The sequence below is a fragment of the Lonchura striata genome, chromosome 9 (assembly GCF_050655825.1).
Source record: "Lonchura striata isolate lonStrDom1 chromosome 9, ASM5065582v1, whole genome shotgun sequence".
In the NCBI taxonomy this organism is placed as follows: domain Eukaryota; kingdom Metazoa; phylum Chordata; class Aves; order Passeriformes; family Estrildidae; genus Lonchura; species Lonchura striata.
The window spans coordinates 3186777-3213895 of record NC_140711.1 but is presented as its reverse complement, the minus strand read 5'-3'; the positions used below and the strand labels follow the sequence as shown (position 1 = coordinate 3213895).

Genomic DNA, 27119 nt, shown 5'->3' with positions numbered 1-27119 from the left:
TTTTGTTTTTGTAGGGGTTTTTTGTTGTTGTTTTGTTTTGTTTTTTTGCTAAAGCTCTTTTCAGTTCATGATATCCATGTGGAGTTTGTGTGAAGGCTTAAAGCAGCTTGAAGGCAGCCAGTACCTTCCTACTGAAGTGTGGAGGACTGCACATGCAGCAGAATCCCTGGAGCAGGACAGAACCACACAGGGATGCTGCCATCAGAGGAATCTCACGTGCTGCTCACCAGTGCAGGAATCCCCTCTCAGCACCAAGGGACCTGAGCAGAACACTGCTCCATGAAATCTGCATTCCCAACCCCTCAGGATCAGGAGGTTGGGGGGAACCACACACACCAGTGGCTCTGGGTTGGAGAGAGAGAGGAGGGAGTTCTGCCATGTGTAGTCACTGAAACTGTGGAAGCAATGCCTGGACTGCAAGTCATGCCTTAGGATTTTAGCCTTTATGTTTTTCAGATCCTGTACTGCATTAGTGCACAACTCCAAACTCCATACAGAGTGTTTGCTACTGTCTTCACATTTGGTCAGACAACACAATCCCTCTGGGCCTGAGATCCAAGGACACCCACAGCCTCAGGCCCCAAAAAGTACAAACAAAAGTGAATTGGGGGGAGCAAACTGGGGGTAAATGACTTAATTAGCTGAAGCTGTAATTGGAAGATTAACCCCTGATATATAAATGGACCAAACTTATAATTGTCTGAAAAACTGGTGCCCATTGTCCACCTTGGGTGCAGCCTCTGGGAGGTTTCTGACTGCCCAGGGTGTAGCTATTGAAGGCCTTCAGTAAATACCCACTTTATTCTCTGAATCTTGTCCAGCCTCTGCTCTAGGCAGCCACCCCAAGGAATCCCAGGGGTGAGAAGCTGAGAAGCTGTCTGGCTTTCCTACAGGGCAATGCCATATTCCACCCTGTCCTAGGGGAAAACATACAAATGTGATAGTGCCAACCACAGCACTGCTCTGCAGCTACAAGAAAAGCCTCCAAACGTGAGGCTTTGACCATGAGGACACAGCCTCATGACTCTGCTGATGCTCTTCCTTTTTGGAAAAGCAAAACCCAGGCAGCACCTGGCTGATGCCATGCTCCAGTGCATCCCTTGGAGGGTTGGAATGAAATCTGCAGGGACAGTGGTTGGAGAGACCCTGGCAGGCAGGGATAAGGCAAAGAACTTCCTAGAAAAATCCCTTAAAGTCCATGGAATGAACACAAGTGCAGCAGGTAGTGACCAGACTGCTGGAACACAGGGATGTTTTTCACACCAAGGACTCAACAAAAGGAATGATGTTCCCATGGCTTTAATAAAAAATGTAGAGCTCCATGAAGAGAGAAAAACTTACTTCCAGTAGACATGAGTAGTCGATAATTTTCAAAAATAGTTATTTTTTTAATGCTTGAATAGAATATTTCAATTCCCAGGACTGTTCAAGTACTTTTTATGATAAGTGATAAAATGTCCCTGCCTGGATGCAATTGTACTGAACTATTGTAATGGGATTCTCTGCTTGAACTTGCAATGAAGCTGTATCCCAGATTTGGGGCTGCATCCTAGTTTTGAGAAGATACTTTATTATCAATAGCTGAGTTTCAAAAGGGGCCATGACCTGTGTAAATGAGATAAACCAGGATGTTATAAAAAGACAGTATCACAGCTGTTTAACCTGAACCAATGGACTTTCTGTGCTGGGGCACAGGCCAAGCTCACTGCTGCAGATCACCATGGCCAGAATCTCTGCAGCAGCCTTGGGGTTACCACGCTGGGCAGGAGGGAGAAAGGGCTGCAGAACCCAACTCTTGGCTCAAACTGTTGTCTCATTTAGTCAAAAGCAAAATTCCCAGCGATAATTACTGGGTCAGAATCAGGCCAAACTCCCCCATCCTGTTTTTTTCTGGCCTTTATATTCTTTCTTGTGAATTTTAAAATGCAATGCCTTTAAATTGAGAACTTTCTGGCTAAAAATATCAAGCTTACTATACATTATTATTATTGTTATGAAAGCTATATATTATTTGCAGGGGGCAAGATATTCCAGCTTGAATCAATATTTTCCCTTTTGTGTTCAAAACCTACAAGAAATATCCCCTGAAATTAGCATTCTTCCAATTGCATATGTACAACAAATGTTTCCATTTTTCAAACTGAAACCTTTTCGATCGAGAAACAAATTTGTGGGTTTTTAAACAGGAAGAAAACTGCTTTCCCTCCATCAGCTCTACTGTTTTCCTATTGTGTAAGAGATTTATCCTGATGGAGTTTAGCCCAGGGCGCTGTGCTTGCCCCTCCACGTTCAGGTTGCTGCAAATGTTCTTTGTGCTGTTGTAGCAGTGTCCTGAGTGTGCTGCAGCTCCATACATATTTAACCAGGCTGTTGCTTTACAAGCACATGTTCAAAAGATTTTATCTAATCAAATTTTAAAAAGGAAATTACTTGTCTGACTTCACATCAGAAAGCCATTCCTTTCCCTGCTGCTCCAGATTGGCTTATTAGGACTTCACTGCCAAATGGTCAGCAGCGTGTCTGAGTCACCACTCCTAATTCTGGGCTATAAATATCAGATGATGATTTATTACTAGGCAGTTGCAATGCTGCAGTAGCAAATTCTCTTTAATCTCTTTAATTTGGAGAGGAATGACAAATAGTTTGGAAAGCTGAGAATTTCTAAGGCTCTCTGTGCAACTAACAGTTTTATAAGCTGATTTCAGTGTCTCCCTCCACTTTCTGGTGATTCCAAGAGGTTTTCATGCCCACACTAACCAGTCCTGCTTATGTCTGTGAATTAACTGCTAACTGTGGGCAGCAATTCCATGGTAAGTGGGCTAAAGCTGTGATGGTGAGAATGTTCACTGACTTACACAAGTAAATTGAATAAACTTTAAAAGAGTAGTTGTTCTCTTGTGTGCTACCTGCCTCACCACTGTTCAACACTCCTACCTCATCTGGACTCAGGTGAGAGTTTATGGTCTGCACAGTGACAGAAATGGTACTGTCTGCATATTCAAAAGTTGGAGTCTGAATATCCATTTACTGCTTTCAGCTCTTCCAAAATGCTAATTATGTTTCTCCTAAAGGGAACCAGACCAATGTGTCTCATCCTTTTTGGGAAAGGAGCTGCCCAGGCAGGTTACTGGTGAAAGAGAGGTTTACTTGTGCAAATCACACCTGGATCAAGAACGTGCATCATTTCAGAAAGCACAAAAGCAGGAAATGGACTTAAATCTTGCTGAAATGAAAAGTAATCTGCAAACTTAACAGGATTGTTTACTTAGAAGTAAAACTAATGAACTAATAAACAAACTAATGTGACACAAGATACCTCAAGAGATAAAAAAAACCCAAACTGAAACTATTTTCTTAATTTCATAATACCTTTTTGACACATTCAAAGTTTGGTTGGTTCTTTATAGTTTTTTATTTCAGAAATAATTAAAATTTGGCTCGACAAACTATTAGGCATTCAGAGAAGAGCAAGCTAAATAGGGAGATTAAAGAAGACAACCTAAGGAATGTCAGACAATCTGTCTAAATCCTAAAAGACAGGAAGACAAGGAAAGAAAACATTTTCTGATTGTGATATTTAGGAGCCTGAACTAGGAATAGAATGTAATTTAGAAAAATAAAAGCTTCTGATACAAGTAAACATGAGGGGCAATTACTGGAGGCAAACAGAGGAAACCAGACTAACAGCAGTGTTACAAGTGCTGTAGGATCTTGTATCCAGCTGACTTTTCCATCACTGAGAACTACAGCAATGACCCTCAGTTATCCATAATTTAGGGACTTCACTCTGTTTGTACAGATTGAGGCTCCACTCTTCAGCACCTCATATAAACACAAAAAGGTTTCTAGCTCCCCTCTTTTGCAAGTTGAATCTGGTTCCTGAGTTTGGGGCTACTGGATGATGTTACAGCCCAACACACCCTAAAAGGCCTCTGAAAGGTGTCAACTGTCCTGTCCAAACTGGAGATTTCAGGGAAATATTACTTGGCTGCTTTCAGGATCAAAGGACAGAAATAAACACTCCTAAAAACCAACAGACAGGAGACACTGTGGGATAACCCAGATGCAAAACCACCTGCTGAGGAATAATGTGCTTAATCTTTGAACACTTCACAGGGAAGGTATTTAAGTACATGCAAGATCATCAGCTGGCTTAAGTTATTTTAAAGTACCTTGATCTCAAGGCAGCCAGATCCAGCCCTATAAATTCTTGATCCTGTTGATATGTCACATACTTTCGCCTGAAGTTCTGTTCCTTTTGTAGTAAATCGAGTCTAGAGTACAGAGCAGTTGTGCTGTGCTCTCTGTTACTGTAAAACTAAACTGTGCTTTCTTTCAGGGTATTGTTTTGATCCTAAATTTCTCAGCTGAGACATTCTGATGGTATATCTGCTGGCTTCAGGCACAACAAAACTCTTTTAAAGAGTGTTATGTTACCTTAAAATGGACAATCAAGGAATAGAAAACCTCCAAATGTGCACCTGGTGTACTCAAGGCAGCTTCTCCCTGAAAGCAAAGACAAAGCACCCCCAAGAAACATTGGTTCAAGAGAGAGTGGGAGGGAAAACAAACCAGAGCAGTTCTCCTCCTCTAAAAGAACAGTGACTGCTTAGGCTTTCTTGTGAACCATAAAACAAGGGAAGGTGTCAGCAGGGAGAAACAGAAAGTGTATTTTCATTGCAGTAACTTTCAGCTCTATTTCCACTGCCAAGCAGCTGCACTAGCTGCCTCTCACTTGTGTGCAATGAGAGATGACAGAGGGCTTCTTAAAGCCTTTAAGGTTGCAGTAATTCATAACCTTACCTTAATTAACCCAGCAGAATTTACCTTTGGAAGAAACAAGGCCCAAGGTTTGATTTTAGTATCTTCCTTCCTTGGAGAAACGTGAGGAGGGGAGGTGGCAGAGGTGCCATGGGTGCAGGACATGGAGCAGAAACAACGTCCCTGTCACCCGGCTCCTAACTTAGACTTACCTGGAGGGAAGTCAGTGCTCCTCCCTTGTGTGGCACCAAAACCAACTGGCAGGGGAACATTTGCCTTGGGCTTGCAGGATTGTTTTGGTAACTTCTAATCTAACAGCATTAATATTTTTAAGAGAGCTTCCTCTAAACGATATGTGTTATCTGTTTTGGAGCAATTTGAAGGACCTTTCACTCTTACTCCTCTTAATTAATTTTGGATTTATGGCCTTTTGGGGGCAGATTGCTTTAGCCTTCACATTTCCCCTATCACTGTGTGGCATGACCAAGATATTGGAGCTCTCAGGTGAATTCCTTGCAGAAGGATACAAACCACACATCTCACAAGAGCTCCATGTGAAGGATTGCTTTTACTCTCCTGTGAACTCTGGGTGCCAGCCTGCTCCTTCAAATTACATTCTCAGAAAAAAGCACCACAACTGTGGGGTCAAAGAATTCACCTGAAGAGTGCTCCCACAGCCTGAATCAAGATGTCCTGCTTCATGAGTTTAGCAGTGCAATTTTTCTTAGAAACCTGCCTTTCTCAAATTTTAGCCATCAAACACCAAGCTGCTTCTTTTTGTTCATGGTCTTTGGGGTTTGACTATGGCCCTGTTTAGGACCATTCAGCTTTGTGACACTTCTGTTTAAAATAAGTTCTTTTTATTAATACTTGTGAGAAATGCTACTGAGTGGGAACTCACTGGAAAATGAGATCAACGAGTTTTCAGTTTAGGGCTATTTTCAAAACCCATCTCAGAAACAGATGTACACATGGAATTACTCCTGTGGAAAGTAACCAGATAAAATACTGCTGACAAGGGCAGTGAAAATTGTTCTGCTGTAAAAAGTGTGTTCAAGGGACAGAGATTACTGGTAATATTTTTAGTAGAAGGTGGTAAAAGTGCATTACCCTTCAGTGATCTCCAGTGCAATCCCTGATAGCTGCTTATACAGAACTACTGCAAACACTTGAGCCCCAAATGTCTTTATCTTGATCTCTCCAATGTTTAATTTCCTCCTACAGAACAAGCATTAGAAGGCTTAGGGTACCTTAAGCAACTAAAATGCTTTCCCTTTTAATTTTGTCTAAATGCTGCTAAGACGATCAGAAATGTGCTGTAATTTACATTTCTCTGGTGAAATGGTAAAACTGCATTTCCCCAGTTACCATTTTGCCTCCCTGAAGGCACCAGAGATAGCACCAAAGCTGTTCAGAGAGTCACAGAGCTGGCACACAGTCTGTTGCTCCTCTAGCTACTGCTCTGCTCAGCATTAGGAGAAATTCCTGCAGGGGATGTGTTTATCTGGTCGTGCAGAAAGACATTTCTACAACTTGGCAGAAACTCCTGTCTTGAATGGATCTCAGCAGGAGCCCTGGTGGTGCTGGGAACTCTCACCTCAGGTCTGGGACTGAGAATCTCAAGGAGCTGAAATCCCATTCCTTTACACCTCAAACTGTCACATCAGTACTGAGGCTGAGGATTTTTCTTCTGTTCATTTCAGTTAAAATTATACTGTGTAATGTAGAACACTAAACAACAAAAAATAACTTACTCCTGTATTGCCAGATTATAACATAGATTTATCCAGGGACAGAGACGAGGAAACCTTCTATCTCTCTCTCTTTTTTTTTTTCTCTTTTGTTCTCTCCCCTTGCAACACTCTCTTCCCTTCTCTGAAGCCCCTCTCAGCTGCCCTCTGATCCCCACAGCACAGAGCAGAGCCTGCAGGAAATGCCACTGCCACCCAGAGAATCTCTCAGCCAGGTGTACCCAGGAGGGAACGGTGGGACACATTATGACATCAAAATAACTCACCTCAGGACCAGACCTTGCCAAGTTCAAATAAATAATCAAGAATTGGCACTTTTATTTGGATTATTTAGGTTTCTCTGGTTTTCTCCGCTCCCTTGTCTCTTCCCAAACTGTATCATAAAACAGAAGCCAGAAATTTGCCAGCTGTGGAACTACCACTGATTCTCCTCCACACGTGCTGAAGACCCTGGCAGGGTTTGCTTCTGCTTCTCTTGACAGAGGCTCATGTCTCTCTACCACCCCAAATGGCAAGCGTAAGGTGGAGTTTGCCTGAAAAATCAAACTTCTGTAAAGGCTTAACCTGTTACTGTGCTGTTTTGAGGACAGAATGAGGCATTTATGCCGAGGGCAATCTAGGAATTTATAGGCTTTCTAAAAACAGAGTTGGAGATAAAATATCTTGAGCAACACAGGATGTAGAAAAATGGCTATGCAAAGCAGCAGGATGGGGAGGAGGTGTGATGGAGAGGTTTCTCTAGGCAGGAAGATAGAAGACACTGAAAATGCAGCATTTCTGCGAGCCAGGATCATCTGTGAGGACGTGTGGCAATGAGAAGCTGATGAGCATGGCTGACTGCCAGCAGATATTATGATCTCAGAATATTGATGTTTTGTACTAATAATTACAAAATCAGCAGCTGTACAACTGCGTATTTGGATAAATACAAGTGTAAGTGCAGCCTGTGACACAGTGAATGGAAATGAAGTATGATTAAAATGACAGGTCATACAGTAATACTGATGCCAAGAAAAGACAGACAAGCTGGGAGAATGATAACATAATAAAGCATTAAAGAATCTTGATATTCAAAAGGAAAAAACTGATAATGGAAACATTCATAAGCACTCAGAGAAACGCATTAACTTTCCATTGCTGTTGAGAGCAGATACAGATCAGACAGAAGACAATAAGAAAAAAGAAAACTTTCTTGTCTGCACTCATAAAAGCATATTGGGGCAAAAATGCATCCTTCTCATATGTCCTAAATAAGAAATCTACAACCAGGATAATCTCTTCAGATACTCTGAAAGATAAGCAGAAAGCTGGGGATTGTCTACACAGCCAAGAAGAATGCCAAGAGTTGGAATCATGTAATTGGAATGTTCCAAGCAGATTTGTTATAGATTCCCACCCAGGCAATGATCTGTGACAATAAGGCAGGATGTTCAACTGGGATGTCCAAAATTTGAAAGTTCTTGTTAAAGGGAGGGAACTTCATGAATTAGGAAGAAGTGCAGAGGAAAACTGTTACTGGGATTAGGTAAGCATTTGGCAAAAATCACAGCAATAAAACACATTTAGCCCACAGTCATGGTCAAAGTCTGGCTGCGATGTCCCAGGATTTATTTTTATTGAATGCCTGCACTGACAGACATGATTAGAAGTACTGTAAAAATCTGGTGTGCCTGAGGGTCAGGCACTTGTTATTTCATGGACACCCACTGCTTTTGGGATGGGGACACAGCAGAAGCCCATCTCTGTGTGGAACAAGGCAGTGAGCCAGGCCAAAGGAAAGCTCCATATTTCCACTTTCCAACAATCTCAAGTTTCAAGGCATGTCAGAAGGAGCGGGGCTAACACCTGCCCCACCTGAAGACTGAGCTTTTTGAGCCATATACAGATTCTAACCTCAGAGAGGTGAATCTGAAGACTGAAGTTCAAGTACACCAGACATTTGGGGTTGTCTGCTCTGTTCAGTGGAGGAGCTGTTTGCTTGCCCTGCCAGGCAGAGCACAGCTCCACTCCCTGGGACTTTGCACCATGTTGCATCAGGCTGGGATGAATTTCTGCCTTGCACTGGCTGTGTGAAACATCCAGCCTCAGACACAGGGATACAGGAATCCTTGGGTGTCCCCTGCATGCAGGGTACTCATGGACTCGTGCCCAGAGTGGTGTCAGCACAACCTTCTTCACTACAGTGCTCCACAACTTCCACACAGCCCAGAGCTCCACACAGCTGCCTTTGGCCTTGCACTCTACACAGGCTGAAGCACATCTGTGGCCTAAACATCTCCTCCACCTTTATTTAGGAGTTAATCACCTGATGATTTCCCTGAGCTGACACCTAATGTTGGCTGGCACTGCTTGGGTGTGGCCTCATCACAACACAGAGCTGGGAATTGGAATTCCTTGCACAGGCTTCCTTCCCACTTCTCACCAAACATTTTTCTCCTCTGAAAAGGAGGCAGCAGAGGCAGGACCCAGTGTGAACCTGTTGCTGCTCTCTTTTCATGAGCAGCAGGACACTCACTCCTCTCCCTCAATCCTGCAGGGCACTGAGCACTCCCTGCTCTCTCCATGGAAGGGCTAAAGAACAAGGACTGACACCAGTAGACTCACTGATCACATCCATGGAAAACAATGGCTCTGGGAGCAGGCTGGGCTCAGCAAGGCTCAGCCTAAGATGCTGCTTTGCCCTTCTGCCTAGAAACCTGCAGGAGTGCAGCAGGGCAAACCACAGAGCAACTTCCCCATCCACGCTCAAGATTTATATGGCTGGCTTTCCTCTTCTTAAATCTCCCCCAACAAAGCTTTGTTCAAAGATGATTCACAGATGCTGTCATTAAAAAGTTGGGACTTGCCAACAAATAACACATGGGCCTGCTTGAGAAACTGCTGTTCCCACAGCTTTCCCCAGGAAGAAATACTTGGGGTAATTGGTAAGGCCTGTGAGAACGGGACATTATAAAGCATCTTCCACCATCCGTAATTTTTGAAGAGAATTCTGGTTTCCTGAGAATTTATCTTGTTAATATAAAAATCACTTGGATAAACACACATGATAGAGAATAGATAATTAAGCCCACTATCATTAGTGTTGTTCTTTTCAGGTAATAGGGAATGGGTCAAACAAAGACTTATGTGCAACAAACACAAACAAAATCCCAGCACCAGCTAATAGACAGCCATGTGCCTTAATTACAGCCACAAAATACAATGATTAATTGACATGCAGGCATGAGTCTCAAAAAAAGGTGACAAACAAAAGGACAGGACTGTACTGTCCACTGCAGAATGAGCTGAACTACAGAGATTGGAAACCCCAATGAAAGAGAATAAAAAACAACAGAGGGAAAAGGGTGTTACAGTGACCTGGCTGGAATATACACATGGAATCACTTGTGTGCTCACCCACTCAGGACATGCTGAAATCTAAAACCCAGGAGCCCAGCCCTCTGTTAGCAGCTTGGAAAAGCAACGTGGGGAGTCAGCAGGGGACCCTGTCTAGGGAGATCTACAAATAGCTATGAACAGAAACATGTCATGATGGTAACCCATATATTGACAAAATTCTTGGTCATTTAACAGTAAAGAAAAGGATTTTTTTTTTTCTTGGAGGTGGAAAGAAATGAGTATTTGGTAGGTTTTCAAAAACTAAAAGCAATGTCAGTCTTTTGCAATGCTCTCAACACATAGAGCAGTAAATAAAATTTTCATATAGTTTGGAATAAATGACAGATGTAGTACATATTTACTACATTCTCAATTCTGCAATTAAAGGCTGACATTAAAATATTTTCCTCTGTTTTTCATGGGCCTGTTGTTAAAAGCATGACTGCTCTGGCAGAAAGTTTGTGTTTGGAAAGGCTTTTATTCCTTTTTCATTCCTTTTGTCCTGCTGTGTGACTCCATGCTGCAGCATGCCCTGAAGAGCTCGGTGGCATCTCACAGCAATCCTTGTGTCTCACCCACACCTGTGAGGACATTCCCACTGAGTTCACCACCCTTCAAACCAGAGCTGCACGTGGGATTTAGCTTTAGAGCCAATTCACCTCTCCATTTCCAGGCAAGCAGGAGCAGGCAATGCTGTCATATTCCACTTCCACAAAACTACGGGTAGAGGGACTGGATGAGTTTCAGCTTAGGAAATACAAATTCACAGACTGTACAACTGCCAGCATCATCTCACAGACACGCAGCAAGGGGAAATTCAATTAATCTGATGTTTGTTTTTCTTTAACATTCTATTAAAGCATAGCAGCTCCATAATGAGATTACTGCATTTTATCTCTTAATTGTATCCAGATATGGAAAAGAGATTTACTGCTAGTGGCTTGTATATAGTACAATATTTTAAAGCTAATTATGATAGAGCATTACTATTGTCACACAATGAAATACTTATTCTTATGTTATGAATCAATACCATTTTCTAAAATTTATTGCAACTACATTTTTAATTGGATATACCCTGCTAAATTCTGAAACAGACAGTTATATAATTATTTTAAATCCAGGATGATATCAGCATAAAATATTTCAATTAAAAAGTTTGCAAAAAAGGAGAAAAAGTAACATTAAATAGCTTTCCATTATTAAAGTCAGCTGAAAGTCAAGTCTTGAAAGCATTCAAGTTTTTATTTTTTAACTGCCATTGTCCATAGAAGCATGGATACACATCCTTCCCACATGGTGTATTAATAGTTTGATTGTTCATTGAAGGCTATGAAGCACCTGACTTTTGTTTCTATTACTCCACACAGAGAGGAAATCATATTACAGTATTTATCTTCCTAAATCCCCAGGGTCTAAAACCTCTACAAGTATTTTCTTTGCTTATGGATGAAATACAGTAAACAATTTAAAAGTTACGCAACGAGTTTTAAAATAACATTTTATCCCAGTTTCTTCTTCAAAAATATAGGTGAGTAGTATAGGTGGTGAAAACCCCTGCTTGATCTGCCAATTGTAATTACTCAACAATTTTTAAAAACAGTGTCCTTATGTGATGAGACCCTGATCACACAGGGCACCAATGCAAAATAAAATTCAAGTATTTATAGGCTGGTGTTGCAATTACCTGTAACACTTTGTACACATTCCAAGGTACATCTCTAAGCTTGGTTTTCCTGCACACATATTCACAACAAGGACAGCTGAAGTCTTGACCACAAGCTGATCACAGCAGGTCTGCAAATCTTACCTGGGTATGAGACCTCCTCCCCCTCTCCACTCAGTGGCAAAGGCACAAGGAAAACGCATTTGTTTCCCTCAGCAGAACCAAGCAGCAGTTTAAAACCCGCCCGAGCTCCAGCCATCCCCATGAGCATTGTTTTTAGCACTCACATCTGTATTTCATGTATTTACACATCCAACCCACATTATATTTACACTATGGTAAATTAAACCAGTTACATTTTGGTGAGGTAAAATGAATCAGAACTTAGAGATGAGGTAAACCATAATATCAAGTATTTAGAAACATCTTACTTTTTTTTAAGTTACTGAAAGGATTTAACTGCATATATATATTTCCAGTATGCTGATGGAAGTTGTTCACTATTGAAGCTGATTCTACACTTGATGACATATTATCCAAGTAATTTAATGAATAAATATTGCAGAATGCAATATCTGAGACTATCAAGAGATTTCATTTAACCAGCAGCTCACCACTATGGAAAAACCCCACAGTATTCCTTAATGTTTTTTTTCAAGAATATATACATTGAGCCAACTCAGGATCATCCTTCAGTATCATTTTGTAATAAATAAATGTTTATGTTAACACTTAGCATACTCTATAAGGTCATCAATTTTCTGTTTATCTGAAGGACCCACATCATCTAGGAAGGCTCTTCAGCATTCCTGTGATTCAGATTTCACTGCAGACATTATTCATTTTACATTTAAGTCTTTTATCTGCATGCCAAATGTTAAATTATATTGGGTTACTGGCCATATTATTCTATTTTTACTGCAGCTCTTCACAGACTAAGATTCAAATCCTTTGAATTTAGTAGGATTTTGACAGCAATTCAAGCAGTGTTAAGTCTTAGCTCTGTCCACCTAATTGTGACTTAGGAATTTCTAAGCTCTCCAAGCTGTATTTACCTGCTGTGTGCATCCTGTCCCCAGATCCTTGGCAGCCATCCTCATCATCACAGTCTCCACTTGACTCCATCTCCTCACTCCTTCCAGCCCCACTGCCAGCATCTCGGGCACCCCATCTCTCCAGCTTCATCTTTGCCTTCTCAGCATCCAGCTGCAATGGAAGAAGTGACAAACCAACCATGGTCAGACTATTCACACGGTTCCTACCCCTGGCACCCACCTGGTTTATGCAACAAGCACTTTCTCACGCATTTTCAAGAGCAGCTCCTCAAGCTGAAGGCCGTTTCTGGCAATGGCATTCAAATATTCTGGAATAACAGAGTATGCAACCAAATGTTCTGCACCATAGATGACCAGGAGCACTTATCAAACTTTTAATTGAAAATATCACATCTACCATTACTACCACAGTGCTGTTCCTACATCTGGGGAGTCTTTGCTTCTTTTCTGCCAGGGTTGGGATTAAATGTGTGAGATGGAATTTCTTGTTTGGACTCAGATGTTTGTTAGTTCTTATCTATGTCACAGTCTCACAAACTGTCAGTTCTGCAGCACTTCACTCTAACAAACTAAAAATGGAGTTGTATCTCTCGCTCTACAAAGCCTTTTAAGGACAAACTGTTCAATTAAGAAATTACACCTAAATTATTTTTACTTTTAACCCAATAACCAACCACCCGTGCCCGCAATGTGGACTTTTTTATCCAATTGCGCAAGACCACCCAAACCCACGGAGAAGAAGGTGAAGAAGAAGGTGAAGAAGAAGGTGAAGAAGGTGAAGAAGAAGGTGAAGAAGAAGGAGCAGCCTCTACCCTAAAACCTCCGTCTTGCTTTATATATATTACTATATCCTAAAGCCTTAAACTCTTAAGTTTCCACCGTGTGATATCACACACTTATATTCAAACTCCACATCCACAATCCCAGTTCTATCATTCCATTTTGGAAGCTTCTCCACAGCCTCAGGTCAATGCAGTGTTCTCCTGGGGGTCAGTGCCTGTCAGCACAGAAAGTCTGAAATTCTCATCAGCCAGGGTTCCAACATACAGCTTTTCCTTTGCCAAGCACAGTTTGGGGAACACTTGTTAACGATGGAACAATCTGCCAGCTGTCCAAGAACTTGTTTTGAGGGATTTACAGTTGAAGACCATGACAAACTTCAGAGCTGAGAGCATTTGCTACTTTTCATGATGGGCTTGGTCACTTGGAAACCTTGCCCCTGGATATGACTTTAAGATGCTGCCATTTAAGATGCCTATTCCAACTGCAAGTTGTTAATTAGATTTCACTTGAAATATTTCCAGGACTGAGCTAAAATAAATCTAAATCTATCACACCAGGTCATGTTTGCTCTAACAACATATTTACCCCCCAACACTCAACTTTTTGATGTTTAGCTAACTCTTTCTCTTGCTGTCACCATGAACAGCTGCCTACTAGCAGCACTGTTCAAATAAATGATTTTTCATCTCACTGGTAGTTCCAAAAGATGAAAAATCCCATTTCCTTGGGAGTGAATCTGAACCCAGTCTGTGCAGGTCACACCAAGAGCAGCACTACCTGGAGGAAAGCGCAAAACCAAACCCAAATGGCTTAGACTAATAAATTGTGTTATAAGGCAAATATTCATCAAGAAGGATGGTCCAGGAGAAGCCTGAACCTTTCCCCCACACCTGAGGAGCACTGACCAAATGGGAAGACTGTACTGCTCTCAAAGCCTCTGCACTGCTGCCAGACTGGATCTATCCAAAACCCTTCAGCACAAGTATCTTCCTCCCAAAGTACTCCAGACCCATTTCAGGCTTTGTGATCTGCTCCATCCCAGAGGACTGATTATTCTTGGAACTGAGCAAAATGTACTTTGGAATGTAACACTTTGGAGATTCAAACACTACAAAGGAGCTGTTCTGGGAGCTGTGGGTGAACTGGAGCACAGGGCTAATACAACTGTATTAACTGGGCTGAAAGGATGGTGATGGATGCAGCAGTTTCTCTCTAGTGGGAACCTTTGTGTCACAGTCTCCTTCTTCTTCAGGGTCTGGAGCTGCCATCCTCCACTCCAGGGCTGACAAATTCTTGGAGCAAAGATCTGTGGAACAACAGATGCCAACTTCTACAAGGCAGAACTCAGCAAATTCTGCACACTCTCACTGAAAAGCTCAGTTTGCTCCTTCTGAAGACACAAATAACTGCACAGTGCAGTGGGAAGGTCAGTAAGTGGGAGCAGGGGCATGGACTCGAGTGGGGAAACATGCTGAACACTCTCTAATTGTTCCTTCATGTCTGGTTTTTATAAACAAGTTGCTTAATGTTGAGCCTTGGTATTCACAGCCATAAAGACTGATGTCACGGCAATACAAAACAACATTTTGTTAAACAATTGGAAAAATTTGCCTATGAGGGAGAAAGATAACTCAGTTCTTTCACAAATTTATTGTGTCCTGGTCATATTAGAAAAGACTCATCCATTCTCAGTTATAATCCTTCAGAATGAAAAGAATGGCTAAGTGGCAAACAGAACAGACACAGATTTAATAAAGGCTTTTAATGACTGTTTGTAAGTCAGAGCAGAAATGTTTACTGCCTATTAAGGCACTTCTCCTTTGCAAGGATCTGATTTCATTCATTGCTCATGGCTCAAATCCTGCCCTCTGCTCAAAACAAGCAATACTTGAACCAAACAGGCCCCAGCTCCAAGGAGGAAGCTGAGCTTTCCAGCATGGTGCACTGCAGCATTTCTGGTTCTGGTGCCTTCACTGCAGCAAGAGAGGAGCTGGAGCTGCATCTCCTCTGCATCTGTGAAGGTGCATCCAGCCCTTTCTTGGCTGGTCAGTAGAGAGGGGCCACCAGATGACCCAGAGCCCTGATATCCAGGATTACCATTATCACTTCACATCAACTCAGGTGCGACCTACAGACCCTTTGCACCCTGAATACCCTTTCACAGCCTCTTCACAACAGGGCTTTTATGTCCTGTGGTTACCACTCCCCTAGAATGATGGACCAGAGCCTGACTTTGTGCATCAGTAATGCTTTATCTACAAAGAAACTCATTCCAGGAGATGGGATAGTGTAGCCTCTTCAGTGAGGAGCTCCAGACACACTGAGCATCCCTGTTGAGAAGGCAATGTCACCTTTTCACAGTGACTTGTGACACAGCATCCTTCTCTTTTCCACATTCTGAAGGCAAAGCTCTCCTTTGTCATTCTCTTTTCCACATTCTGAAGGCACAGCTCTCCTTTGGCTACTGCCACAGGACTCCAGTGAGATCAGTATTTCAGATTAATAGCAAAACTTATGGCAGCATGTCCCAATCTCCCAATCGCCTTTTTTTTTTTTTTTTTTTTTTTTTTCCACAGAATGAAACCTGTCTCAGAGGCCTAAGACTGCACCCTGGAGGTGTTTAAAAAAAGCCTGGACGTGTCATTCAGTGCCGTGGTTCAGCTGATGAGGTGTTAGGGTATAGGTTGGACTAGATGACCTTAAAGGTTTTTCCAACCATGATAATTCTGTGATTCTGTGATAACAGCACCAACTGCATTGGGATGGACTGGGAGCTTTAGAAGACCATAATGGAAGACACTAACCATCACTTTTCCCTCTCTGGTCCCAGGGGTTGGGTGTGGGCAGGTAATGGCTGCTGTGCTCTGTGCCTGTGGGACTGCAAGGTCCCCAGCAGAGGAGCTGGAGGTCACCTGAACATTCAGATCATCTTCAGAGACAGCCTGGCAGACACAGGTCTCTTAAAAACCTTGAACAATTCTCCAGGCTGCTGCCCCCAAGCACAAATCCTCCTGCTTCCCCAGATGGCTGTAGGGAGAACCAGAGTGCCTTGCCCCTATTTAACACTGGGGAGCAGAGATGGGAGTCAGACATGGCATTTCTATCATTGCTTAAGAGCCACTCTTAAAAGGTATTATTTTGGTGGCTCTTTCCCTGCTATCCAAATGATGCCATCCAGCCACTCTGGCAACTCTGCACAGCAGCTCCTGCCTGGGGGTGTCCTGCTCTGGAGCTGAGAATTGATGCCTCAGTTAAATAATTGCAATGAATTTCAGGCTGGGCCCTGGAGCTGGTGCCTAGATACCTGCTGCCTAAGGTTCCAGGGAATACTGGAATCTTAACAGTTTAAAAATTAAGTCTTCAAGTTTTTGCCGTATGTGAAAGATTATTTTTTTTTCCCCTCTTGAAAAGGTTATATAAATAGATCAATAAGATTTGTACAGTCCAATTGGAAACTGACTCAAATCAGGAATTTTCCCAACTGCAATAAGCTTTGGATAAGGTTCATAAACCTTTGAAGGGTTTCTGAGAAACTATATACTGTTTCTGTGGGGAAGTTTTAGGGACTGTATCTGACTCAGCTGAAGGGTAAAAAGCACATATTACTATTCAGCTCTGAGTCACACACAGATGACTCTCCTGCATGGATTTTATTTATTCCAGCAAAGGTCCCAACCTTAAGTGACATTAAAATAAAAAAAGAACTTCTGCTGACATAAGGTTTTCTGCAGAAGAAAGAATTCATATGAGAGTGGCTCCTGTCTTTCTCCCCTATTAATACTTCATGATGTAGCACACGCATTCCCAGTCACATAAAAGAGTCCTTCAGACTTCAGAGGCTTCAAAGAGCCCCTGACACACAACCCCTGAGCTCTCCACAGCCAGTCTAACCCTAATTCTCACTCTGAACACAGGTGTGACAGAATACAAACTCATTATCGTGTTTTTTATGAAGCCACGTTCCACCTGAATACATCCACACCTTAATTAAATAATAACTGCTTCACTCCATGAAAACCATTGTAAAAAAGGTGCCAATTTCTATCTGTTTCATTGATCAGTCTATTTGCATCATATATGCATATGTATGACTTCAAGCTGTAGGATAATAACCCCATTTTATCAGAAAATAGGTTTTAAAAATGATATTTTACACCAGTTTCAGATTTCTCAGGTCAGTGAACACAACAATGAAAATATTTTCTCTGAATAAAGCCACTTAAAAGTTGTGTGCTTGGAATATTCAGAGAGAAATTCCATAGAATAATCGTTCCTAGGGGATTTGTTAATTAGATTTCTACACGACAGATTGCACTGTGAATGCTTTTTCCTTCTGAAGTGAAATGTGACTTGTGTCCACTTGCCATGTGAGCACACACATCACTCTCTGGTCTTTCCAGTGGGAGGAAAAACCAGTGATTGTACACTGCATTTAGGAACTGTAAGCTAAGCATGCTTTTTTCTCAAGGTACTTACAAGTAGCTGCCTTTTTAAAAGTGCTCCAGTGACATAAATATGATTTGCAGAAACAAAGGTTTTGCCAGCTTATGCACAAATAATACACAAAGCTTCATCTTGAAAAGAGGCATAAATGACTCAATCCTCCCATTCATTTCTTTAAAAATAAAAATGAAAAATCCTTTCTAAACCATTATTAGGTCAGAAATGACTACAACTGGAAAAGACAATGTGCCTTTGTTTTTGGCCTGTTATATACATTTTTTGTTAGGAACTGACATACTACTTTAGGCATAAAGCTGCATTTTACTGGTGCCTTGTGACTGAGCAGATGTTCTGTCATTTCACAAAACAATAGCAACATAACAAATTTTAGACATAACTGCCACATATACGCTTATTCCAAGTGGGACCTCTCTGAGATAACATTTATGGTTCATTTTCCTCCACATATGCTCTTATCTCCTTTATAAAAGCATGTGGCAGTTGCTTTTTCTTCTTCTTTTCATGTCATCTAGCACTCATCTATTACAACGTTAGTAACAAAAATAAACTTATGTAGCTTCAATTTTGTCAGACATTTCCTTTGGTTCGTTCTTCCTTTGTCTCTATTTGACAGAAACTCAAAAAGGCCTGATGAATTATCCCCTTCTAGTTTCTTCAGGATGTAGTACAGCTCAAGGAGGTTTCTCTTGCTGTCACCACAACAGCTGCCTACTAGTAGCGCTGTGAAAATAAATGATTTTTCAGCTCACTGGTAGTTCCAAAAGAGCTCCAAAATTCCCTTTTTAGCTGAAGGGAACAGACATCCAACCTTCTGCAGCAACCAACACCCCCAGCCCTCCTTCTGCTGTTTATTCAGATCCTTCCAATAACCTTTCATGACACATCCTGCTTTACAAGTCACCTGGACACATTACAATAATTTCAATGAACAGCTATACATAATTTATGGGGCACACTTAGGGGCTGACAATGGCTTTGGAATTTTGTTCACGTCCCCCCAGAGCAGACCTTTCCAGCTCAGGAACTGGACCAACACTGGTAAATTCCTTTGTTCTGTGGTTTTCTCTCCAGCCTAAGCACCTCACATTTACATACATTGATATTTGTATTTATTGTCTGCTGTGCTCACGCTCCTAGAATATATAAGTATATATATTCTTTATATACACTGAAGGGAAGGCTCTCTTGAAGCACATGGAAACATGCTAAGTGCAAGTCTCAAGAAGTGGGGCCTGACACCTTCTTTTGCCCTCTGCCTTAGTGCATGTCTACTCAAGCTACACACAGGAATTTCAAAGTTCTTTTTCCATTTTTGGCAATTTTTTCCCTATTTTTTTCTAGCTATTCTTTCATCAAGTTTCTCAGAATAATCCTACCCTCTCTATATTGGTTTGGGACATTGTAGCTCCCCACAGAACCAGCCTTTGGATGAACTGCACCAATTTCTGGTTGAGCAGGACAGGTTAACAGATCCACCAGCAGGAGGGTCACAGTGACAAAAGCTCCCTTGGGATCACTGCAAGTGGCAGGGGAAATGACACAGCTGCTTCTAGTGTCTCTTCCACGTTGTTTTTAATCTTCTGCTTCATCCTAGGATTATTTTGTTCCAATTATGTTGATTATTTGACCAACCCTTCCACTGTTTCTGAGCATCTCCAGTAGGAGCTGTACATCTTCTGGGATGGTCACAACTTGTTTTCTGATTTTATCAATCTTTTATTAAGCCAAAAAGCTGTTGGAATTGGTGTTTTCATTTATTTTGACTTGCTTTTATTCACATCAAATCACTAAATTACTGCTTTCAGAAACAGCATCTGTATTCCTACAATGGCTTTAGATTCTTACGGTTTCAGTGGAAGTTTCTTGTAAACATTCCTTTATTTTCTCTATGTTTCCCTCCTAATTTTATAGCCTTAGCTTCTCCACACACACTTTCCATCTTCTGACATTGAGGCTGTGTATTTGCCCACATCTGTGTATTTGCCCACATCTGTCTCTACCAGTGATTCCTTTTGGCTCTCCTGGTTTATGCAGATTGACTCATTAACCTCTTCCTGATATTTTTATTGCCAGGTGACACACTGGACACCTACAAATCCACACTTTCACTTATCTTTGACTACTTTTCATTTCTTCTCTGAGTCCTTTCTCTAACCTGGCTGTGTCTCTCCGATTTCCTGGACATTCCACTGCAGATCCATACCCCAGAGCAGAGGAGCTACAAGCATTTATTTTTTCCTGGTTGGATTACAAATGTTTCAGCAGGAATCTAAAGATGGTTTTTAGAGATTCACTTTGTTACACTGCACAATTAATGCTTCAATTTTTGCAGTTTATGGTTTCTGTTTTCCAGCTGCTTATCCAAGGTGAGCTAGGAGACTGCTAGCACCAGGATCAGCTCAATATTCACTGAATTAAATTACACAAGCTACAGATGTTCTCATATTTACTGATTACACTGTGAAGGAGCAACAGGAATGTGCACTCACAGAATCTTAGCACTATTAGCAAGAGCTTCATAACAACAGTTTGGGTAAAAGGGTCACCCAAAAAGCACTAATTGTGAGTGAAGTGAGAACAAGTTAAAGAAAAAAACAACTTATTCCAGTTAATAACGTGCTTAAACAGATGTTTAAAGAAAAGAAAGAAACTCTGATTTAAATTCAGCAAGTCAACTGGGGCAAGGGAGCAGCAGACACCTCCCCTCAAAGTCTGGTCATGGTGTTGGGCTGTAACTTTTTGGTATTTTATGATGCACTAAAGAAGAACCTTCTGATCTGGTATCTAACATGCCTAACTCAAACATAAATATTGGGTTAGTCCCTGCCACAGCTGTGAATTTCACCTGTGGACAGAAAATGTAGCCCAGTGTTGCCCAAAAAAATAACTGGCTTTTTAAGAGTCAGCACGTGTCGTTTGAAAATAGAGCATATGGCAAAAAAATCTGTTGTGTTACATTGAAGACTCTCTGCATCTTGTTAAGGTAAAAAAAAGAGGTAAACACTTGCAATAAAATTGTAATATTTTGTAATAAAAATGTAACATAAACATAATTATTGGTGAGGAATAGGTAGTAGTTGCTTACAAAAGACCTTAGACTCTTCAAAATAGTTCACTTTGGGGAATAAAAAACCCTTTAAGTGGCATAGTGTACTTTTTTCCTAAAATAAAACCTGCTCACAAAAGACCTTTTACCCTTCAAAATAGTTCATTATTTGGGAGAGGGTCTGTTTAATACAAGAGCTTCAGAGGCAGAGGGTTTCCCACAAGGTGGTGAGAATGATATAAAATCCAGAAGTTTGGTTTAAAGACTAAGAATGTTAATGATCAGAAATTGTAGGTATTTCTGACTCTTTCCAGTGGGCTCTTGCTTACCCCTCAGCTCTCTGTGCATGATGTTCACTACAGGATGGCTCAAATTCCAAGTTTGTATAGATAAAATATACTAAGATAAACTACTTATATAAAATAAACTATATTTTATATATATATATATATATATATATATATATATATATATATATATAAAGTTTATTTATGTAAAAGATTATATATGTAAAATATACTATATTAAATATATATATAGTATTTTACTATATTAAATATATAAAATATTATGTATACATAAAATATACTATATTTTACTTAGTAAAATATACTAAGAGACTGAGAAGACCATGCACAAAGATAACTGGGACAATCTATCTGGTTATTGCTGGCAAAAGGTATTTTGCCTTTCCCTTAAATGTAAACATCTCTGAGAATAAAGGAAACACAGGAAAAAACAGGTGGAAACAAGCAATTTAACTATCAGAGTGATGAGTTTTGGGAGCAGCCTCCCACCGGGAAGGTGGGGACAAAAATTCTCAAGCATTTGCAAGGCCTGGCTGAATAAATGGGTGAGGGGAGTCGCCTGTGGTGTCAGTGAGCTACATGTGGTATTCCAGGAGGTCTCTTCCACACTTCTATCCTCTAGCTCTACACTCTTCTGGTTTCTAATATTAGAAAATTGATTTGTAAAATCACAAACCAGAACTACCCCCATTAGCAATTAGGAGTGGTTTTTTTTTTTTTTCTTGCTTCTCTGATTTCTATGTGGGAAAATTGTGTCTACCTAGCAAATTACATCCATTCTTTCTTCTAGGCTAAGAAGGAAGCCTCTTAATTGTGCCTGAAGTCAAAATGTGGTTCAAAAAATGTATTAATTATTACGAGGGCTTAACAGGGTTTACAAATGAGCTCTGACTCATCAGGGTTTAGATGTCTAATAATAGGCAAGGACCTGTGTCTGATCAGGCTTGGGAAGTGTGAAATGAGAAGTGCCCGCAATCAGCAGGCTGGTCACACTCCACCAGCCCTGGAATGGCACCCTTCTGCTAGGCTGCATGTTTTTATGGGCTAAGTGAGTAAACAGTGGCCAATCTCCATTTTCTAAGGAACAGAGCCAACCTTTCTCCTTGCTTTGTACTCTGACAGCAATTACCTTTGTTATTTGCTGAGGGAAATGTTCATGACATGCTCCAGTGCATGTTAATTCTGTTTCATGTTCTTGGATAATTATCTGTTTTCAAGCTCTATGTTGGGGAACATCATTTTCATAGTATGAAAAGTTTGACATTTCATTGGAAAGACTTGTGAACAATCAAAGTCTCTCATTTCTTGGTAGTGCTCAACAGACCCAGGCTTCAAATTTGACATTTCGTGTTAAAACATGACAGAAACAGGGATCTGCTCAGGCTCCTCCACACTAAATCACAGCAACAAAGCACTAAAATACAACATGGAATGAAGTATGGAAAATATGGAAAGAAGATGGGTAATGATGTTTGTTATCCATTTAGCATGTATCAATGTTGGGAGCTAAATCACCAATTATTCATTACACGAGCTAACCAGCTTTAATGACACTACAACCCAAAGCCACATATAAAAACAATCCCACTGTCTCAGGGCCACCACGGTTCTCTGAAATCCTGAATATCATAAATATGTTATATTATTTAGAAAGTGCCACATGTACAGGAAAAGAAAGAGAAAATAAAGGATGGGAGCCTATGCTGCTATGAATCAGCAAACTGAATTCTGTGGAGCTGCTCCAGTTTATTCCACATGAAGGGCCAGCCCAGATTTTTTCTGTTTGGGAAAGCATGGTGGTGTAACAGAACAGACAAATGAATTTCATGTTGCATAAGTCTGACAGAAGAAAAGACTCTCTTTCCAGATGTTGTACTCCCACAGTTTTGTGGTAACATCTGAGGACATGATTGAATGCTTTTGCTAAATCATTTTTATTTAAAAAGGGAAGAAGAGGGAAGAAAATATACTTCTGCAAGCAGCAGCTGTCACTGGAGCTTTTTTCTTATGATTTTTCCTATGGCTTTTCATTGATAGCTTCCATGGAGGTTCTGTGCCCTCACAAAGACTTAGTTCACAATACTGTGTTTTTACCAGCAAGTGTCTCTCCTCTCAGAACTCAAGATCTGTTAAATTTGATTAAAATTGGCTAAAGAGTAGGAAAGATCCAGCAGAAGTGGCAAGGCTGAGAGGCAGGGACATGGCAGAGCACGTTACATAAGCCGTGTTTGTTTATGAAACCAGGTTAAAACACAACGAGAGGGCAAACAACCAACTGCCCTCCGCAGACCAGCAGTGAAGTTTCTGGAGAGCAGGAAGAACTCTTTGTCTGATGCAGCTTTGCTTTTCCCTTCCCAGGTTTAAATTCTGTTCAGGCTCAGAACAGGCACAGTAAGTGGAAAAAGGTCAGTGCATCGGTCTTCACAGAATATCATCTGCTCCTGCTGCCTTTTGAGAGCCACTAACAAGATAATCTGATCACAAAGATCAAAAGCTCTCTGGTGGTGCACTGGGAAAACTGATAACTGCATTCTCCTGTGCTGAATATCCTATAATTCAGAGCTGGGAACTGGCCCACATTTACCAGAGATGTAAAGTGGCTTTGAAAGTCTGTCTTTATCTCTCATTCACACTATATAAAGGAACTGATATTTCCTGGGAGAGAACAGGAATGTTCAGAACAGGGCTGCAGACTTGTGCTACCAGCACTTTACTGCAGGACTCATTTAAGCCATTTCAGCACATCCAAGAAACCACCACTCGCCCTGATGCTTTACACTTATATTTTATACTTATTAATTCAGAATGTTTTCTTGATAAATGACTAAGCTCCCACTTAATCAAACAGAATATTTTTCACTGACATATCTTCTGAGATTTCTGAACTTCTCCATTCCATTTTTTGTTTCACCAAAAATTTAGTTCTTTATTTAATTAAAACAATCATCCTATTTTCTCCATTGATGGGTCTAAATTAGATTCTGCTCTTGTACAGCTCTGCAGACCTCACCTAAATTTCAAGCAGTGTTCAAAAGGAGCAAAGAAAATATGTCAGCTCTGCTAAAGACAAGCGAGAATTCTGGACTGGAGCTGGCTTCTATTATTGTTAAGACCTAGTTTGGAACAGGTGAAAACCCAGGAAAATGACCTGAGAACTACCAGTGTATGACAGTCAGTGGAAAACAAAACATTCTACCGATCGATCTTGTTTTCCCCCTTCTCAGCAAGGTGCCCTCCATTTCATTTGTATATCATCTTTCTTGCCAGTTCTTCACTATTTACTCGTGACCCACCCCTCTTCTTTTTGCCTTCTCATGGAACAGCATCCTCTTTCCTGCCTAAATGCAGTCATCATCCCACTGAGCAGGAGGGCTCTTGGTCCCTTTTTGAATGCATCACTGGGTTTTACATGTGGAAGCTCCTCTTCTGGAGACCAGTCCCTGGTGGGCTGCAGCAGCTCTGCCCAGCAGACACTGAGGGCTGTGAGAACCCTTCAATCCTCCCCCGTGTCTCTTCCCTGCCTCAGATCTCTGGAGAGCGAGGCTGGCCTGCCTTTCATTTTGCTCTCTCACAGCTTCTGAACTGTTGGAACCCTGGATGCTGAAAATTCCAGACTTTCTGTGCTGACAGGCACTGACCCTCAAGAGAACACTGTGTTTGACCTGAGGCTGTGGAGGAGCTTCCAAAATGGAATGATAGAACTGGGATTGTGGCTGTGGGGTTTGAATAGAAGTATGTATATCACATGGTGGAAAACTTAAGAGTTTAAGGGTTTAGAATACAGTAATATATAGAAAGTAAAACAGAAGTTTCAGGGCGAAGACTAGTCCTTCTTCTTTACCTTCTTTCTTCTAGGTTTAGGTAACACTGTGTAATTAGAGAAAAAAAAATCCACATTGCAAGGCACAAGTAGTTAGTTACTGAGTTAAAAGTAAAAGTAATTTAGGTGTCATTTCTTAATTAGACATTCTTAAAAAAACTTGTAGAGAAAGAGATACAACTCCATTCAGTAGTTTGTTAGTAAAGTGCTATAAAACCCACAGCTCGTAAGAGTATAATATAAACAAGAACTAATAAACATCTGAGTCTGAACAAGAAATACTGTCTCGCAATTTAATCCCGACCTTAGCAGAAAAAAGCAACAAAAAAATCCACACTGTACCACTCAGAATCTTCCTTTCTGCAGGGATTCTCAGTGGAAACGAGGTGGAATCAGCCCCAGGGATCTCACCAGCAGGTTTCCCCAGGGTCTGGGAGCTCCTGGATGAGCTGTCAGCAATGCAGAGCTCTAGGGGAGAAACATGGGCTGGGCAAGCTCACACATTGTCATGGACATGGTCCCATGAAAGACCAGATTCATGCCTAATTTGGATCAGATGACCAAACACACAGCGGGCTTCTTGCTGTACTTCATGTTCTGTTTCAGCAGGCATGAAATGACCAGACCCAGGTTCTGGCTCTTTGAAGTATTTCTGAGGTAATACAGCTATATTTAGCTGCTGAAACGTAACATGAAGCAAAGCCATGGACCTCATAAAACGGGAAAGCTGGACGGGACAGAACGCACATCCAACCAATATCATTAATGCAACGTTCTCCCCTTTATTATTGAGAAGATGGCAGTTTATATACACTTCTGTATAGTTTACAGGTTACAAAGGCACTCTGATTGGTATGCTAACATTGTTTACCTTTGCCTTAAGGTGGTCAGGCTTTTCACACTGCAGTTCTACTCTACACTCAAATAGGTGATTACTTTGTAGTTACCTTGACATAATTTCTAACTGCGCCACAACTGAATTCTCACTGCCTCAAAGGCTTCTAGGCCCTGTCAAGGCTGCTTATCAGGGCTAGTCTAAGTGGGTAGCTCAGTTCTCACTCCAGACATAAATGATGCCCTCTCTCTCTCAGAAATTCTGTAACAATGAAGTACAGCAAGAAGCCTGCTGTGTATTTGGTAACACAACATTTCCATGCTATTCAAGGTAAGATGGCTCTAGGACAGCCCCAGGTGGGGTGCGTGCCCCGCTGCCAGGGAGGGCTGAGGTGTGGCTGTGCCAGGGCTGCTTCTGTGCCAAAGCCCTGCTCTGCTCCCGCCGAGCTGCGGCCCAGAGGCAGCACCCGAAACAAACACACCCTGGAGACGCCGTGCCCTCCCAACAAGGAGCTGAGGGTGACAGGCCCCGGATTTCAGAGCTGGCAGCAAACACCGAGCCTGTCAGTGCTCCTCCCTGGCCCGGCCCCGGCACCGCGGTGACGGACGAGCTGTGGCACTGTCACCTCACCAGCTCACCCCAGCCTGCTCGCCGCACCGCTGGCCCCAGGCACGAGTGTGCACACACAGCTCCGGGAGCACCCATCGCTTGGGATGGCAAAAAGGATGATCTGAGCAAAGGCACGCTCCGTGCCCTTGTCTTCTCACCTGATGCCTGAGCAATTGTTGGAACCTGTGCTATTGATGATTCCCAGATTGTAGAAAGTCTCTGTCTGTCAGCCCTGCTGCCAAAGCAGAAGCCATAATTGGTCTGTGCTGGTTTCCAGGTTGTTTATTCTGTTTATCTCTCACATGTTCTGCTGCCCTGCCCAGCTCTGTCCTGCAGGGCAGCGTGTGGGGCTCTGCCCTCAGTGGGATGTTACAAACATTAAATACCAGAAACTCCCTGGGCTGGATTTACAAGAACGTGCCAATATCTGTCACCTACGTTGGACAGTGTGTCCCCAGCCTGAACCAAGAGAAAAATGCCAACACCACAGTGAGACATGGAGGGCATGAAGAAGGAGAAAAAGGACAAGACACACCCAATTTCCTCCATCTTGTCCCCTTTGAACCCCTAATCTAGAAACCTAAAATTTTACTTTTGCACGTGTGCCACACTTAATTATTACTTATATCAAACACTCAGAGCC

At 41.6% G+C, this 27119-nt stretch overlaps 1 protein-coding gene across 6 annotated transcripts in view; it reads right to left on the bottom strand.

Annotated features, from left to right (window-relative positions):
* LOC110484836 (glypican-5-like) overlaps positions 1 to 27119 on the bottom strand; it is a 348921-nt gene that overhangs the window by 79945 nt on the left and 241857 nt on the right. For all 6 annotated transcript variants that reach the window (XM_085586961.1, XM_085586963.1, XM_085586962.1 and 3 more), the window contains one exon: positions 12612 to 12762. In XM_085586961.1, coding sequence (XP_085443087.1) covers positions 12612 to 12762 — 151 coding nt within the window. The remainder of the gene's footprint in view (positions 1 to 12611; positions 12763 to 27119) is intronic.